The sequence below is a fragment of the Macaca thibetana genome, chromosome 2 (genome assembly GCF_024542745.1).
Source record: "Macaca thibetana thibetana isolate TM-01 chromosome 2, ASM2454274v1, whole genome shotgun sequence".
Taxonomy (NCBI): domain Eukaryota; kingdom Metazoa; phylum Chordata; class Mammalia; order Primates; family Cercopithecidae; genus Macaca; species Macaca thibetana.
The window spans coordinates 32,980,176-32,998,008 of NC_065579.1; the positions used below are offsets into that span (position 1 = coordinate 32,980,176).

General features: G+C 38.6%; 2 protein-coding genes across 2 annotated transcripts in view; one reads left to right on the forward strand and one right to left on the reverse strand.

The window, feature by feature from the left end:
• Window positions 1-17,833, reverse strand: part of LOC126947030 (60S ribosomal protein L7a-like) — a 428,366-nt gene that overhangs the window by 84,666 nt on the left and 325,867 nt on the right. The window lies entirely within an intron of this gene.
• The window catches only part of LOC126947094 (collagen alpha-4(VI) chain-like), a 105,984-nt gene that overhangs the window by 49,066 nt on the left and 39,085 nt on the right, over window positions 1-17,833 (forward strand). The window contains exons 20-26 of the mRNA XM_050777724.1: window positions 6,224-6,277; window positions 6,395-6,430; window positions 9,652-9,714; window positions 11,655-11,717; window positions 12,810-12,872; window positions 13,382-13,444; window positions 15,898-15,948. Of these exons, the coding sequence (XP_050633681.1) occupies window positions 6,224-6,277; window positions 6,395-6,430; window positions 9,652-9,714; window positions 11,655-11,717; window positions 12,810-12,872; window positions 13,382-13,444; window positions 15,898-15,948 (393 nt within the window). The remainder of the gene's footprint in view (window positions 1-6,223; window positions 6,278-6,394; window positions 6,431-9,651; window positions 9,715-11,654; window positions 11,718-12,809; window positions 12,873-13,381; window positions 13,445-15,897; window positions 15,949-17,833) is intronic.

Below are 17,833 nucleotides of genomic sequence, written 5' to 3' on the forward strand. Positions count from 1 at the left end.
CTGTGGGAATCCACTGTCTATGGAGATAGAAGCTCTGAATGCCAATCTCCACTGACATCCTCGTCCTTGCATACTTAATTCATAGGTTTTTTTTTTTTTCTGTACGAATTCTATCTCCTACAACATCACACCCTTTGTCCTTGGTTTCCTCATCTCCAAAATGAAAGCACCAGACTCAATAATGCCTAAGATGTTTCTAGTTCCTAAATTCTCTATCTCTATAATGATGTATTGATTTAAAAGGTACTCTGGGTCATTACAGTGCTGGCTTGCTTTCTGTCACAGGCAGTGCTGATTGATGTGAACTGGGTATTAGCCATTTTTTAAGGTGAAATCCTTGCCTAGTTCTGAAGACTAGAAGCATTGTGATAGAAGACATCACAGAAGCAAAAAGACTTGTTAACTTTAATCGATGTTAACTTCTTGGCAGCCAGTTTTAGATTTTCATGTCCTAGACGTTAAAATGTATGACTAAAATAACCCAAGTGCTTCAGTCCTCATATCTTTCCTAATTTCCAAGCATGAAGTCTGCATAGCAAAATGTTTGCAGTTGGAGAGGAACCTCTATGACTTTGAACTCCAGTTTTTCATCCTTTGACAAAACTATAGGCTCAAAGGACACAGGCTCTCTTCTCTAGCTAGTTTGCATTCCTTTTATATATGTCTAGAGCCTGAGTTAAATACAGTTTATAACAAGGTCATTATTATGTTGCTTTGTGAGAAAACCAGCATGACTTGCTGCAAGAATCTCATCCTGTCGTTAATTGCAGTTGTTTTGGACAAACCCCATTGAGAGGGTTTCCTGTTGAGACCCTCTCCTGTGAGTTGACATCAGACAGCCCCGTGAATAGCCACTCAATCAGCTATGGAATTGAGCTAAGGGAGCAGCAGGACAGCAACCCTTAACCCATGTGGGCCCCAGTTTACCCATCTGGAAGGAGGGAAGGAAGATAGAGAAACCATTTCAAAACTTCCATGAGTTGTGGTTGTCGTGAGAAGAAAGATCATGATCTGTCTATTCAGGCTGGTTCTCTGATTTGCTCAAGGTTTTACTGCTGGGAAGGAACCTAAGCCTCTAGACAAACTGTACAGCGCTGTGTACATCACAGCACCGCAGCCACAGCAAGAGCTGCATGTTCACGGCTTTCTGAGGTCTCCATCACTGAGTTTAGCCAAGGGTTAACCTTGAGCACCAGATCCCTAACTTGTACATGCAAACAAAAATTGCAACCCTCTGGGGCAGTGCCGTGACATATTCCATTTGTGTTCCCTATGGTTTCTGCTCCCATGCTGGGCCAAAAAATGGTAGTAACTAAACAGTCTTTTAATAGACTTAGATAACAGAAATCACTCCCACCAGCTGTATTACCCTGCAGCTGGTAGATGCTGACATTCTAGCCCAAGCTTGTCCAACCCACTGCCCATGGGCAGTACGTGGCCCAGGATGGCTTTGAATGTAGCCCAACACAATTTGTAAACTTTCTTAAAACATTATGAGATTTTTTGCTCTTCTCTTCTCTTTTACTTTTCCTTCCTTCCTTCCTTCCTTCCTTCCTTCCTTCCTTCCTTCCTTCCTTCCTTCCTTCCTTCCTTCCTTCCTTCCTTCTTTCTTTCTTTCTTTCTTTCTTTCTTTCTTTCTTTCTTTCTTTCTTTCTTTCTTTCTTTCTTTCTTTCTTTTCTTTCTTTCTTTCAAGCTCATCAGCTATCATTAGTGTTAGTGTATTTTATGTGTGGCCCAAGACAATTCTTCTTCTTCCAATGTGGCCCAGGGAAGCCAAAAGATTGGACACCCCTGTTCTAGCCTGTTAAGTACTGTTGGGAGATAGCTCTTCAGGGGGCAACCGCTCCTTTCCGACATGAACCAAAGAGCGGATTAAATGTTGCAGTCTGGATGGAGAGGGTTTCCTGATGAAGCAGTCTCGCTGACCAAGCAGAATAATTTTATTATATACCTAATATTGGAGAAAGCTTGGAGAACCAATCATGCCAGTCAGAAGTGAGGAAGTAACACTTCCGGGAAGAAGGAAAATCAATACAACCTTTTTGGAAGGCAATAGGCAATGCACATCAGTCATCAGTCATTAGTTAGGATTACTGTTTTTTTTTTTAGTGTTTTTAAAATATACAAATGACAGAAAGCCTGACTAGCAGTGTTTAGCTAATACACGTATTTTATAACCCCAGGTATAGGTGATGACAACTTTGGCACATCAGTTGATGGTCCCATTGAGCCTCAGTGATGTCGTCAGGGACCTGGTGCCTTTCCTCCCATACTGCCATCCTCAGCATGTCAGCCTTCGGTCCCCAGGTTTAGCAGCTCCAAGTGTTTTTGTCTTCACCTTTGCATAAAATGCCAGGAGAAAAGGGGCTTTCCTTTCATCAAATTACTCCCAGCAATATTCTCTCTATTGCTCATTAGCTAAAATAGGCCCTGTGCTCCCCACCAGCCCTTGCCCCATTTCAAGAGATCCAGAGAAAGCAAGTCTCCCACAAAAGGAAATGGGATCATCACAGTTGGCTTAGGCCTGTCGTAATTCATCCCTTGGAGGCCGGTATGTTGTTGCCGCAAACAAAACTGAAAAGACCAAAGAGATTTTCTTAGCACAGAGGAAGGGAGGGCCTGTTTTATAGGCCACCAACTGAGTCTGTCACAGCTTTAAGATGTGTATGTCAGCTGGGCGCGGTGGTTCACGCCTGTAATCCCAGCACTTTGGGAGGCCAAGGCGGGTGGATCACGAGGTCAGGAGATTGAGACTATCCTGGCTAACACTGTGAAACCCTGTCTCTACTAAAAATACAAAAAATTAGCCGGGCGTGATGGCGTGCACTAGGGAGGCTGAGGCAGGAGAATGGCGTGAACCCAGGAGGCAGAGCTGGCAGTGAACCGAGATCGTGCCACTGCACTCCAGCCTGGGTGACAGTAAGACTCTGTCCAAAAAAAAAAAAAAAAAAGATGTGTATGTCATTTGATCTACCCTTTCTAGTCCTAGAAATTTATCTGGAAGCTAATCATGGTGCAACACAAAGATTTAGCTCCAAGGATCATCATTGCAGTGATTTTTAAGGTAGTAAAACATTGAAAATATTTAAATACCTAATAATAAAGGATTATTTATGTAAACAATGCTCTTCCACACAGTGGATTAGTGCTAGGCCATGAAACATAATGTAGAAGACGATTTCATGATATGGAAAACATCCATGCTGTAATATTAAGTGAAAAAAGCAGGTTACAACCCCATATTTAACGTGAGTCCAAATTTGTAGAATATTTCTATATCACCAAAATTATGTATTTCTTTTTTATTAATTTCCATTTTTATTTTAGATTCAGGGGATACATGTACAGGTTTGTTAAAAGGGTATATTGTATGGTGCTGACATTTGAGCTTCTATTGATCCCGTCACCCAAGTAGTAAACATAGTAACCGATAGGGAGTTTTTTACTCCTTGCCCCCTCCCCCCCTCCCCTTTCAGAGTCCTCTGTGTCTATTGTTCCCATCTTTATGTCTGTGTGAACCCAAGATTTAAGTCCCACTTATAAGTGAGAACATGTGGTATTTGGTTTTCTATTTTTGCATTAGTTCATTTAGGATAATGGCCTCCAGCTGCATCCATGTTGCTGCAAAGGACATAATTTAGTTCTCTTTTATGGCTGAGAGCGCGTGCGCTTTACATGGGACACAGTGTCCATCGTCAGCACCCTCAGTTCCTTCAGAAGGAGTGGGTTACATTTTCTTTCAGTATTTAGTAGAACTGGGTTTGCCTTCAGCTCACTTATGGTGGAGGCTGTGGATACTGTCAGTTGCTAGCCCGTCTCCATTCCCTTGTATGGAATAAAGAAAGAGAGATAAAAAGGAAGGAATAGAAGTAAGAAAGAAGGAATGTAGAAAGGAAGGAAGGAAGGAGGGGGAGGGAGAGAGGGAAGGAAGAAAGAAAGGAAGTGAAAGGAGAGTGAAAAACCAACTCATTTGTAGCAGCAACATGCCAGCCCCTAGTGTTTCTTTACCTTAATTTTATTCTCTGTGTTGTTGAAATAGTCCATGATTAACCTGTTACCTTTTATCCTAACTCTTCATTCTGAAAAATTTCAAATCTACAGAAAAATGTAGTTGTAAGTCTAAACACCAATTTTTATCCTTTAGCTATATTTGCTTTATATCTCTCTATACAAATACTTACGGGTATGTGTGTGTGACTGAGCTAATTGAGGATTAATTAAAGTCTTCATGACACTTTGCCTCTAAATATTCAACAAGTAAGACAAAAGATATTCTTCTATATAAACATAATATAATCATCACCCTCGTGAAATTAAGCATTTATACAATATTCTTTTCTTTCTTTCTTTCCTTCTTTTTTTTTTTTTGAGATGGAGTCTCACTGTGATGCCCAGGCTAGAGTGCAATGGCTCACTGCAACCTCCACCTCCTGGGTTCAACAGTTCTCCTGCTGAGAGCAGCTGGGATTGCAGGTGCCCACCACCAAGCTGGCTGATTTTTGTATTTTTAGTAGAGATGGGGTTTCACCATATTGGCCAGGCTGGTCTTGAACTCCTGACCTCAAGTGATCCGCCTGCCTCAGCCTCCCGAAGTGCTGGGATTACAGGTGTGAGCCACAGTGTCCGGCCAATATTGTTTTCTAATACGCAGTCCATATTCAAAATTTCCCACTTGCCCCATGTCTTAGGCAGTTTGGGCTATTGTAACAGAGTTAATAGATTGGGTGGCTTGAATAACAAACATTTATTTCTCATAGTCCTGGAAGCTGGGAAGTCCGAAATCAAGGTCCTGGAAGATTCAGTGTTTGGTGAGGGACTGCTTCCTGGTTCATAGCCATCTTCTTCGCTGCAACCTCATGTGGCAGAAGGAGAGCTATAGTGTTCCTTCAAGCCTCTTTTATAAGGGCACTAATCCCACCATGAGGGCTCCCCCCTCATGGCCTAATCACCTTCCAAAGGCCCCACTTCCTCATAACATCACATTGGGGGTTAGGATTTCAACATACGAATTTTGGGGGGAACACAAACCTTGAGTCCATAACACCCCAATAATGTCCTCTGTGGCTGCTGCTGTTGTTCCAGGATCCAGCTGAGGACCAAGTGGTGTCTTTAGCTGTCCTGTGTCGTCAGTGCCCTTTCATCACATTTGCTCAGTTATTTGTTTACGTGGCACTGACAGTGTACACCAGTTATTTTGCTAAACACCCCTCAATTAGGATTTGTATGATTGTTTCCCCATAACTAGATTCAGGCTAAATACTTTTGGCATTATAGCACAAACTTTTATGTACTTTAAAAACTTTTGAAGAACAGTTTTTAATTGTTGCATTCTATTTCAATAAGTGTTTCTACCATAATTTGATCAACACTTCCCTCATATTATGGGATGTTTAAATTGTTTCAGAATTTAATCCATTATGAATAATAGTTGGGTGAACAGCTTTGCACAAAATGTTTTTGTTTCTGTTATTTCACATTCTTTCCCTATTTGTGTATTCTTATTGAGTTAGCATGTAACTTTATGAAATAATTATCTGAAGTACCCCTACTTGGGATCTCACATGGTTTCAATTTTTCTTAAAAGATAGACTCATTTTTTTCTCTGGACAATACTCATTTTTTCACTTCTGACCCCGAAGAAGTGAGAACACTGGAATCTTTCCTCACTGTGACTATATAACCTCTCTCTCTCTCTGTCAGCATCTGTGTATATTGATCACCCATGTCTTCAGAGAGACGCTTTTCTACCTTCTGTTTCTATCTGCCACTCAGGACCCTAAGTGATACAGGTAGAAAGAGAAGTGCCAATATTTTCAAATATTAAGCATGGCTTGTTGGAGACTATGTGTGACTGTGGTCCCAGCGTGGTGAACTGTAAGGAGTCATCAAAGGAGCAGTCTCTGGGGAAAGATGCCTATGACACGGATATTTTGAAACATCAGAATTTAATGCCATTTGCTTTTTGAGGAACACTGACCAACAGAACATTCTGAGATCATGGAAATATCCCGTGTCTGTGCCGTCCAATATGGTAGTCACTAGCCATATGGAATTATGGAACACTTGGAATGTGGTCAGCATAACAAAGAAACTACATCTTTAATTTAATTTGGTGCAAATTTAAGTGGTACGTCTACCTAGTGCCTTCTGTATTGGACAAAGAGTTTCGCTAGCATTTGCTGTTGTTTGTTTCTGATCTTCCCTTTATTTCTTACTTTTCAGGGAAGTTCTAATTTTGATGGACCTCAGGGAGAACCTGGAAATGTCGGCCCTTGGGTAGGTGTTAACAGCCGGAGGGGTGTATATCCCCTGCCTTTGTGGAAGAGGATGGTAGGCTGGGGTGAAAATTGATTTATATCCTTCTCTAAGGTCTCTGCTTTCCATTTTTCTTAGGGGACAATAGGAAGGCGAGGTCTGCCAGGATTAAAGGTCAGTGCTTTCTGGAAAGAGTTGCTCTTTTTTCCACACATATGACTACTGTATTTATTATTGATACATGATATCTGCATGTATTTATGGGGTACATGTGATATTTTGATACATACATAGAACATATAATGATCACACCCAGGTATTTAGGACATCTATCACCTCAAACATTTATTATTTCTTTATATTGGGAACATTTCAAATATTCTCTTCTAGCTATTTTGAAATGTACAATGTATTGTTGTTAACTATGGTCACCCTACTATACTATCACACACTAGAACTTATTCTTTCTATGTGACTGTATGTTTTACCCATTAACCAACCTCTTTTGATTCTCTCTACCCCCAACACCCTTCTCAGCCTCTGATAACTATCATTCTACTCTCTACCTCATGAGATCAACTTTTTTAGCTCTCATGTGTGAGAGAGAATTTGTGATATTTGTCTTTCTGTGCCTGACTTATCCACTCAACATAATGACTTTTAGTTCCATCCATGTTGCTGCCAATAACAGGATTTCATTCTCCTTTGTGGCTGAATATTATTTCACTGTGTATATGTATCGCATTTTCTTTATCTGCTCATCTGTTGGTGGAAACTTAGGTTGATTCCACATGTTTGCTATTGTGAATAGTGCTGCAATAAGCACGGGGGTACAGGTAACCCTTTGATATACTAACTTTCTTTTCTTTGGGTAAATGCCCATTAGTGGGATTTGTGGATCATATGGTAGTTCTATTTTTAACTTTTTGGGAAATCTCTATATTGTTTTCCATAATGACTGTATGAACTTATATTCTTACCAAAAATACGTATCCCTTTTCTCTGCATCTTTGCTAGCATTTGTCGTTTTCTGTATTTTTGATAAAAACTATTCTAACTGGTATAAGATAATATCTCATTGTGGTTTTCATCATCAGTGATGTTAAACATTTTTTCATATACCTATTGGCCATTTGTATATCTTTTGAGAAATGTCAGTTCAGATATTTTGCCCACTTTTTAATGGGATTGCTTTTTTTGCAATTGAATTGTTTGTTCCTTGTATATGCTAGATATTAATCCCTTGTCAGGTGAATAGTTTGCATGTATTTCCTCCCATTCAACAGGTTGTCTCTTCACTCTGCTCATTTTTTTGTTTGTTTGTTTGTTTTGTTTTTGTTTTTCAGTTCAGAAGCTTTTCATTTAATATAGTCCCATTGTCTATCTTTTATGGCTTTAAATTGTTCTCTCTGAGGTCAAGGGGAGTGCTGGCTGGGCTGTCTGAGGTTGCTTGAGGTTCACTGAAAGTTTCCATGGCGATTTTTTTTTCCATGCAAAACGGAAAGTTTGTGTGGTTCTCTGCCTCCTCCCCACTCTGCTATAAAGTTTCATTTAGATTGAAAAGAAGCTAATATCCTAATATCTTAGAGTAGGGCTTTCATTTCTATTTTTTATTTCATTTATTTCTGTTTCATTGCTCTATCTGCCTATTTTTATACCAGTACCATGCTGTTTTGGTGACTATGGCCTTATAGTATAGTTGATTTTTAAAATAAGAGATATAATTACAAATATTTGCAGGCTTCAGGATGAACTGGGTTTATCCAACATGTCAGTGGTTTGCTAGTTGACTCAACATTGGAGCACTGGTCATATAGGCCCATAACTCCAAATTACAGCATTCCTTGGACTTTGGGAAAATATGGCTCAATTAGATCTGCTGGCCTTTGCAAGACATATAATAAAGTAGAATTCTAAATAAACGTTTATTTATGGAAAAGGTTATATTTATGCCAAACAAATTGATGCATACATTTTTTGGCAATAAGGCAAGATTTTAAATTTGCTGTTGATGATAAAATTGAGAATATTATTAATTTTTTTAAAGGTACATAAACCCACCACCCCTGTGCAAGTATTTTCATGTTTTTCTGTTCTCTTGTATAAAAAATAGAGGATTATTACAGTGTATGTAACATTTTATATTCTGCTTTTTCCTGTTTCCAAATCTCCCTATTATCATTTTAGAACATTATATTTTACTCTATTGAAGTACCATGATTTACTAATCTTTCTTATGTTGAGCGTTTAAGTAATTTCTGTTTTGTTGGGTATCATGGTAATTGATGTGAAGAACATCAGAGATGTGTATTATAGGTTTTTTGTTTTGTTTTCACTTTTGCTCCACTCAAATTATTTTCTTACTATAAATGTATAAGCATAGAGTTATGATGGAGTCTGAACATTGCTATATATAGCCACATTGTTTTTATAAATGTTGCACTATGAATATCACTAATGTGATATGCAAATTAGACCACATTTCATAACCTGGTTCAAAATTTCTAGCTGTATTTCTTTTAAAATTTGGTTCATATTTATAAATCTAGAAATCAACCTTAAAGAGTGGAATAACATAACAGGAATGATTAATAGAAGTACTGAATAGTTTCAAAAACTGATGAAGCACAAGTAATTGATCCATATATTGATTGAATTCTGACTTTGAAGTTTTTGCTCTTTGCATAGCTATGAATAATTAATAATCTAGTCAACATGTGAGCAACATGAAAAAGAAGGCAAAACAATTCACAAAATAGATGTTATCCTCAATCATGGAAAACATATCTTCTCTGCAGAAATGAAAATATTAATTTGCAGGATAAATTAAATCAGTGGTAGAATGAATCATTTTAACAACTCACCCTTTGCCTAGAGAGCTAGCTTCTTGCCATAAAGGTCTGTAGGGTTTTAAAGGCAGTTTTCTGTTATTTTCTCAAGCACTTTGTGTGCCTTTGTCTCAGAGTGTCATGTTTATCGCTGTGATCAACATTCTGAGTTTCCTTGTATGAAATAAAAGACCTTAGCGCCCTTGAACGTTTAGTCTGTATGTCTTAAAAGGAAGGACTGTTTAGTAACCAGTTATTACACAAAATAAGAGTTTGTGTTATTTAAACAAAGTATTTTTGCTCCCATCACTAGCTGAGACATTGAAAGGAGATGTGTAAATACTGAGAAAGGCCCTAAGAATCTAGTCTTGCCTTTTCCCAAGATAAGTGTAAACACCCACATTTCCTCTTCAACTTCATCTCCTAAGAGGATTGATCACTACCAGTCAAATACTGTTTGAGTCTTTCTGTTGTGGTTTCAAGTGATATATTGCAGAAAAAGCTACTTTCAATATGAACACTAAAAATAGCTGGTGAACTCACTATAAGTTTTATTCATTTTGACAGGGTGTACCAGGAGAATCCGGTGAACAGGGCTACCAAGGAGAGCTTGGGTATCCAGGCTCACAGGTTGTATCTGGGAGCTTGGTTTTAGTACTGAAGGATATTTGTTTGAAATTTTAACTTCATTGTTTGATAATAATTTGATGTAAATCAGAATGGCTTTGGATGCCTCCTTTCCAGGGCCTCCCAAAGAAAATTGTACAGCCCCTTTTCTGAAAAGATTAAACCACAATAGCTAATATTTATTGACCTCCATGTTCTAGACACTGCCTAAAGCACTTGTATTAACTAATTTAATTCTTCAATGGGAGGGAGGTTATTATCCTCATTTTACAGGAGAAAAATAAAGAGGGAATGGAGAAGTTAGGTAAATTGGCAAAGGTCACACAGCTAGTGGGTGATAAAGCTGGGATTCAAACTCAGGCAGTATAGTTACAAAATCAGTGCTCTTGATTACTGCCTCTGAAGCTGTGTATTCAAATATTATTTAATTTACTAAAATTGTATTCGTATCTTGGCATAGTTGTGTGCACCTGTCGTCCCAGCTACTTGGGAGGCTGAGGCAGGACGGTCACTTTGAGCCCAGGAGTTCAAGGATGCAGTGAGCTATGATGGTGCCATGGCACTCCAGCCTGGGCAACACAGTGAGACCCCCATCATTCAATTTGGTAGGAAAAATCAGCAAAGTGTTTACAGAGTATCTATTATGCACAGGGCACTCTGCTAATAGACCTGGGACATTCATACCATTAAGGCAAAGGTCCTGCCCTCAAGAAGTTCATCCAGTGGGGTTTTGTTAGGTTGTCAAATGATAACTGGAAATTTAAACTTTCAACCAGTTCTTTCGGTGTTGTCTAAGCATAACCCAAACCTGTCATTCTATAGCCCTCCTGGAACACATTATATGTATTTATTTTAAAAGTCAAATTGTTTTTAAGTATACTCAAATTGAAGAACTTTGGAACAATAAATTTTACTAACATATCGAATCATTCTCCATAGTTAAAAATCCTATGAGTGTCAGATGATAATTTCAGAAGGTATCTGCTGCTCTTAGGCTTGCTAAAGGAACCAAGGAAAAAAAAATGGGTAGTCAACGTGTAATTAGAGACTATGCTTATTTTACGATGGAAAATAGTATCTGAACTGAAGGGAAAGCAACAAAAAGATGTATATTTTTCCCTTTTATTTTGATGACTAGCTCAGGACCCCCCACCACAGTTGTGTCCCTGCTTTCCTGTCTATATCCACTTCATTACACAGCTGGTTGGAAGGGAAGCAAGTCATGCTGGGAACCATGAGCAAGATAATCAATAAAACCTCTCCTTAATTCTCACCTTCCCACTGGGATGCGAGAGTGATGGTCTATTTAAATAGATGATTGTCAATACCTCACCTAGGAGAGTAGAAGCCGTGATCAATCAATACTTCTAATAGGAAAGTGTTTCTCAGAAAAGCTGGAAAAATATTAAAGTGTCAAAAATCAGCAAAGTAAAATAGATTGGAGAGAAAATGAGCAAATCCCCAGCAGTGTAGTCAGAGAGATTAAGCCACTTAAATGCACCCTTGGCTCTTGATCAAATTGAAAACACAATCTCTTGTCCTTAACCCTGTGTGTACAAGGAAAAGGTTCATTCTTCAATGGAGATCAATAGCTTCGCTGCCCTCTCACCACCCTTTTAGGATTTAAAATTAGTTGAGTGAATTCAAATATAAAAGCAATATTCTCAAACTTTAGTACTCATGAGATTCACCTGGAGAGATTGCTTAAAATAGAGACGCTGAGGACTCACACCCTCTGCTTCAGATGGAGTGAGTTTGAAGTGAGTGTTCTGGGGTGCTTCAGAGTGCAGATGCTCCCTGATTAAAGTTTGATAAATGAGATTGTGATGGGTCAGGGCACCTTAATTTGTGCTTCCATTGGCATCCAAGATGATTTTGTGGTTACATGGAATATAAATGACTCTTTAAAAATTGGTTGAATTTTAATTTCATCTTTGGATCAGGGATCAAGAGGAAGGCAAGGACCACCAGGAACTTCTGGACAAAAAGGCTTAGTGGGCGCTCAGGTAGGTTTGTAAAACAGCTACCATGCAGCTAGTCATTAACACTGGCTGATTCATACCCCTGAGTGTTCCTGGATAAATAACGTAAAGCCACACTGTTTGTTCGGGATATGGGGATATCAGGAATTTCCAGAAGAGCTAATTTGATGCAGTAGATATTGATCATCTGCTATGTGTCTCCTTCTACTCTAGGTAAGTTGTGGGGATATAGTGATCAATGAGATATGGGTTTAAACCTCAAGGGTATATAATACAAGTTCATATTTAGCTATAGTAAAAGATGAAATAATAGTACCATATAAAAGTATCAGTAACTAATCTGCTCCTCACAAATATGTAAGGAAGCATTACTATACCAATTTTATAGATAAGGAAGCTGAGGTTAAGGGGAATTAAATGACTTGTCATCCAGAGAGTAAGTGTCTGAACTGATGACCTCCAACTTGGTTCTTTCTAGTGCCTGCTCTACTCCACACCTAATATCTTGGGGGAATGTCTTATGATTCATAAGATGCTTAGATAGATTGAGACCGATGATTAGAGTGGCTTCCTGAGGAAGTGAGTATTTGAGATGGCTTAGAAACATGAGCAGCATGATTAGAGTCAGGAATGAGTCTCCATCAGTAAACTGAAAATAGCAGCTCGAAGATGGCCAAAGCCATAGCTCTGTTCTTTTCTGTCTTGATCAGGAAAAAATATCTAGCCTCATAACTGATTATATTGTTGTCAATCTCAGCTGAAAATATTCTCAATTTGGAGCAGGTGAAAGTCTAGGTTTTTGTTTTCTGGATCTCTTAATCAAATAATGTTTCCCCCTGTAGCATAGAAATGATTCCTTCAATTCTCAGTATGTGGTAGATGTGGCCTCCTGCTCCCCTATCCCAATACCCCAGCCCATAGTGTAAGTGTGTATATTATGCATTTTGTATGTGGGAGGATAGAATTAATTAATTGTATTAAATATTAAAGGCTGAGCTTCCATCTCTAAGGTGATTCATGAGCATATTCCAGTTACAGACTATTTCAATAATAACAAGAGAGAGAGACGTTAACTTTGTGGCCCTAGTGGTGATTTTGGCCATGATCTTGTTTCAGGGGAATCCTGGGCCTCCAGGGCCAAAGGGTTCAAAAGGAAAAGCTGGACCAAGAGGAGTGAAGGTAAATGTCAGAGAACCCGCTCTTTCTTGATTGTAGCTTAGGAGAACCCCTTGGGTTTTCTTAAGCAAATCTTTACTTATATCATCATTTCCAGTTTACATTTCTGATAGGTTGGTGATTCTATTGACTGAAGGCAAGACATATAGATGAACATATAGAAAAATGAATCACATGTATAAGTAGACAAAGATGTATCAACAGATAGATATACATATGGATTAACCACAAATATAAATGTGCACATCCAAATTTAGAAAAAGCCATAGTAATATAAAATTCTGTAATTGATGTCACATACCTGGTGTTGCTAATTTTCAGAACCAAAATTGTGACTATCTCTGTTAGTTATTCATATTTAACAAAGCCTAGAGAAAAGTATTTACCTTAGGCTGTATGGTATGCTACCAAAACTTGAAAACAGTGACTGTAAAATCTCTGAGGAAAATGACACAAAATTGCCTAATCTCATAGAATAAAATTAATTTGATCTTTTCTCTTTATAATAAAAGGGAGAGCTTGGTGATGTAGGAGAAAGAGGCCCACAGGGTCGACAAGGACCAAGAGGGCAACCTGTAAGTCCAGTTTCTCTGTTTTGGACTCTTGATTAAATTTGTTTGCCATTTGTTCTTATTTTACATAAAATTCTAACTTTTTAAATGTATGAAACCACTTTTAATTAGTTCAGAATATAGGTACCAGAGACAAGAAATCAGGCAAATCAGGTAGATATAGTCTAAAAATCAGTGTGCACCAAGCCAAATTTTGATGGAGTCATCTACCACAGCATTAATGTGTCTTATCTATCTTGTAGATTCCAGTAAGAAATTATGAAAAAAGGTTTGATAAACAAAAATGGCGCCAACTTGATGTAATAAATTGAAATGGCTTTAACATCATTGCTGTGAACACAAAATTTTAATATTCTTGATGAGTTAAACTCGTGGTTACAAATATGACATGATCACCAGAGCTCTTAAGAATTGAAATAGTCAGTTTCTCAGACTTCTTGTATAAATTAAGACTCCAAAGGTGACTTGGAATTTATTTTGCCTTCTCACATATTGAAGAGCAAAGTGCCAGTGTCTCTCATCTGTTTGACAATGATATTTTATGAGCATTTGAGTCTTTTAGGAATACAGATATGTTCAATGAAACATTTTTTTTTCCAGGACAACAAATAAGAGAGCCAGATCAGCAAACTTTTAAGAGTATGGGTTTGATTATTCAGAGCATAGAAATAATCTTTGGAGACCAAAGATCATAAAAGACTTCCTTCTACAAAACAACACTTTCAAACACAGGGCTATGCATTTTTACCTTAGTTATCACCCTGAACAGGAGAGCAAGTTAGCTATTTTATGACTATTTTCAAGAGACATCTCCAAAAATAGAGTTCAGGTCTTGGGGGTTGCAGATGCTGGAGTTTCTGCACATCCTTCAGCAAGGAGAAGATGGAGTAACAGCAAATAAACTTCATTATCACCCCCACAAGTCCCTGCAAAGAACTCATTTTTGGCAATCTTCTTTCTCTTATTTTTCTTTCTTTTCTAGTCTTTCAGACTTTCCTGTTTAGACCATAGGAATCTTTTTGTGTCTTCAAATTTTTAATTTTTCTTCTCAACTGATCTACCTGGGTTAGGGGAATTCTTTGTTCATTCAGAAAAAACACCTATAGGGTTTTGAATTTACTCTTTATTACAGGAATCTCATTGTCTGTCTATACAGATGCTAAGCTCCTTGGTAGTATCATCATTTTCATGATTATCATCATTACCACCGCTGCAACCTCTATTATCATTATCTTCAGCAATAACATCACAATTACCAGCATCATCAACACCACCACCATCACCACCATCACCATCAATATTACCATTACCATAATCACTATCACCACCATCACTATCACCATTATCACCATCACCTCCATCACCATCAATACCACCATTACCATCATCACTATCACCACCATCACTATCACCATTATCTCCATCACTACCATCACCATCACCACCACCACCACTACCATCATTACTACCACTATCACTATCACCATTGTCATCATCACTACCACCACCACCATCACTATCACTATCATCCTCATTATTACCACCACCATCACTACTACCACCAACACCATCATCACCATTGCCACCACCACCATCATTACCATCACCATCATCAGCAACACCATACTATCACCATCATCACCATTGCCACCACCACCATCATTACCATAACCATCACTATCATCAATCACCATTGCTACCACTATCACTACCATCATCACCACCACCTTCATTATTACCATCAGCACCACTACCATTACTGCCCGCCTACCAACACCATCACTACCACTGCTACCACCAGCAGCAGACAAATTATCATTTATCAAGTACTGCCTCTGTGCCTGACATTGTGCTAAGCACTTTTCATACACAATCTCAATCTTCCCAACAAGTATACAACGTAGATGATACTATTACCCCTATTTTACAGATTAGGAAACTGAAGTTTATAGACATTGTGCAACTTCCCTAGGGTGACTCAAACAACTAACATTGGAACTGCAATAAAAATTAGGGTCTGTCTGGGTTTATAGTCTGTACATTTAACCACTAAACTATATTGCCTATATTCCAATCTTTTTCTCCAAAGTCTGTGCTTTTGTCTGATGATTTACCAATTCTAAGGCTTCTATTTTTACTTTATCTCACAAGGAAAGCAAGTTTAGCCCAAGGGAAACTTTGTACAGTTGTGTATAGCTTCCTACAACCAAGGTATCATCTTGCTGATGTACAGATGGGGGTTTAAAAACCCTAAAAACTTCCTTCTATTGTGGTCTTTCAAAGATTTCTCCAAATCTGAGTATTTGTCCTATGAAGGTAGTCTCCCAGTCTCCATCAAGCCCCATTGTTATCCCTACTTCTTTGCATTGTTGATTTATCCAAGGGTTCAGATACTATTATCAACCAAGTGTTGGTCTGCATGACTCTACAATTCATCTTATATGTCATTTTCTTAGGGTCTTCCTGGTTCTGATGGATATGGACATCCAGGAAGAAAAGGAACAAAGGTGAGGGTAACCTTACAGGACATTCTGAACTAAGGACTATAGTTTTTATTTTATTTTGTTAAAATAAGTGTTATTTTCCAAGTTGTATGCCAGGAACAGTTTGTACATATTTACAAAATGTTTTGGCCACCAGAGCTCCCTCCCTAAAAAGTAAAAATTGATTTTGTCGCTCTCTTATTTAAAAGTCAAACTTCTTCCCTCATCTTCCACATATATGTCAGATATTCCCACCTCAGCTCTGGGAGTGCCAGACCCTTTCTCAACTTCCTTGCCTTTACAAATGCTCGTGTTTTCATTTGGAATGTGCTTCCTGATCTCCATCTCTTGGACAATTTTTACTCAGTTTCTAAGACCCACTCAAGTACCAGCTTCTCCTTGTGGAAGCAGCCTTGGTCTTCCCCAGACAGAATTTGTGGTCCTATACTCTGTGTTCTTAAAGCATGTTCATATTTCTGCAGTAGCTCCTTTCTGTCAAGGTTGTATTATAATTTGTTCTTGTATCCCCCAGGCTGTAAACCTGACAGTAGCATTGCACTTTTGTTTTTCTGGAACTGAGTCTGGCAGAGAGTAGGTGCTCAATAAGTGTATTTGAATGAATGAGTGCCACTCTCGTAAGAAGCTTGTATTTTAATATGTAGTTAATTGGTCACTGACAGGTCTTAAAGCATGGAGGTCACATGGAACTTGTTGAGCAAATCAAATCTTAATACCCACTGTTATTCTGGATGCTTTAGTCTTCAAGTTACATGTATTGCCTCACAAAATAAGAAATCACTAGGATGTTTAGTGATACTTAGTTGCTTAATGATGTCAGGATTCTGGGCTGGCTTCTCTGCAATTCTCTTGTTTCCCTGTGGCTGCAAGATGGCACCACTGCCATTTTATTGAGCAGAAAAATGCCTCAAACATAGTAAGTTTTCAGTAAATACTATGGAATGATGGGCTATGGGGAACCTCAGTGATCATCTAGCTTAGCTTTGTCAATTTACATTTCAGAAAATTGAGGCTTAGAGAAGTGAAGTAACTTGCCTATGGTCGCACAGCTAGTTAGAGGCAGAGCTGAATGTGGAAGCTAGTCTCTTGAAATCCCATCCAGGTAAACTAAATTTTTCTTTGCTACGGACAAGTTTGCATAGCAGGCAAATTCTGGGTAAAATTCAAATGTGCATTGTTTGGGCTACATGTCAATTTGGAGCTAAGCACAAGGGCAATTTTTGTTTATTGTGATACAGCTAACATTATGGAACACAGATTCAGTCCATATTTGCATGAATTTTTCTTTGCAAGATGTAATGGCCTCATTTTCAATGTCCCATATTGCTGATTGGCCAGTTGAGTACATTTTCTTAATCTGTTCACTCTCCTTCTCTCTAAATTGACTATTTTACACCCTCTCCTCTCTCCTCAAACTTCCAAGATCTGCTTTGTCTTCAATACTTAAAGCAGATGATCATGGCTTCCTATTTCACGAACAAAATTGAAGCAGTGAGAAAAGAACCTCTATAAATGTTCACCACCAAGTAGACCAACCTACTTGCCTCTGTACCCATACACCCTGCCTTCTCTCCTACTGCTATGGACGAGGGTCCACAGTCTTATCTAAGACTAATCCTTGCCTCCTAGACTGGATTCCACTCCCTTTTGCTTTCCGAGGCTCTCGGTCCATTTTTTTTCCCCTGGGGAAAACTCACTGAAGGAGCAGTCTATACCAGTGCTTCTCAACAGGAGTGATTTTGCCCTCCAGGGGACATTTGACAATGTCTGGAGATGTTTTGGTTGTCAGAACTCAAGGAGAGAGTGCTGGCATCTACTGGGTAGAGATGCTGTTTAACATCTTACAATACACAGGACAGCCCCTCCCAACAAAGAACCATCAGGCCCAAAA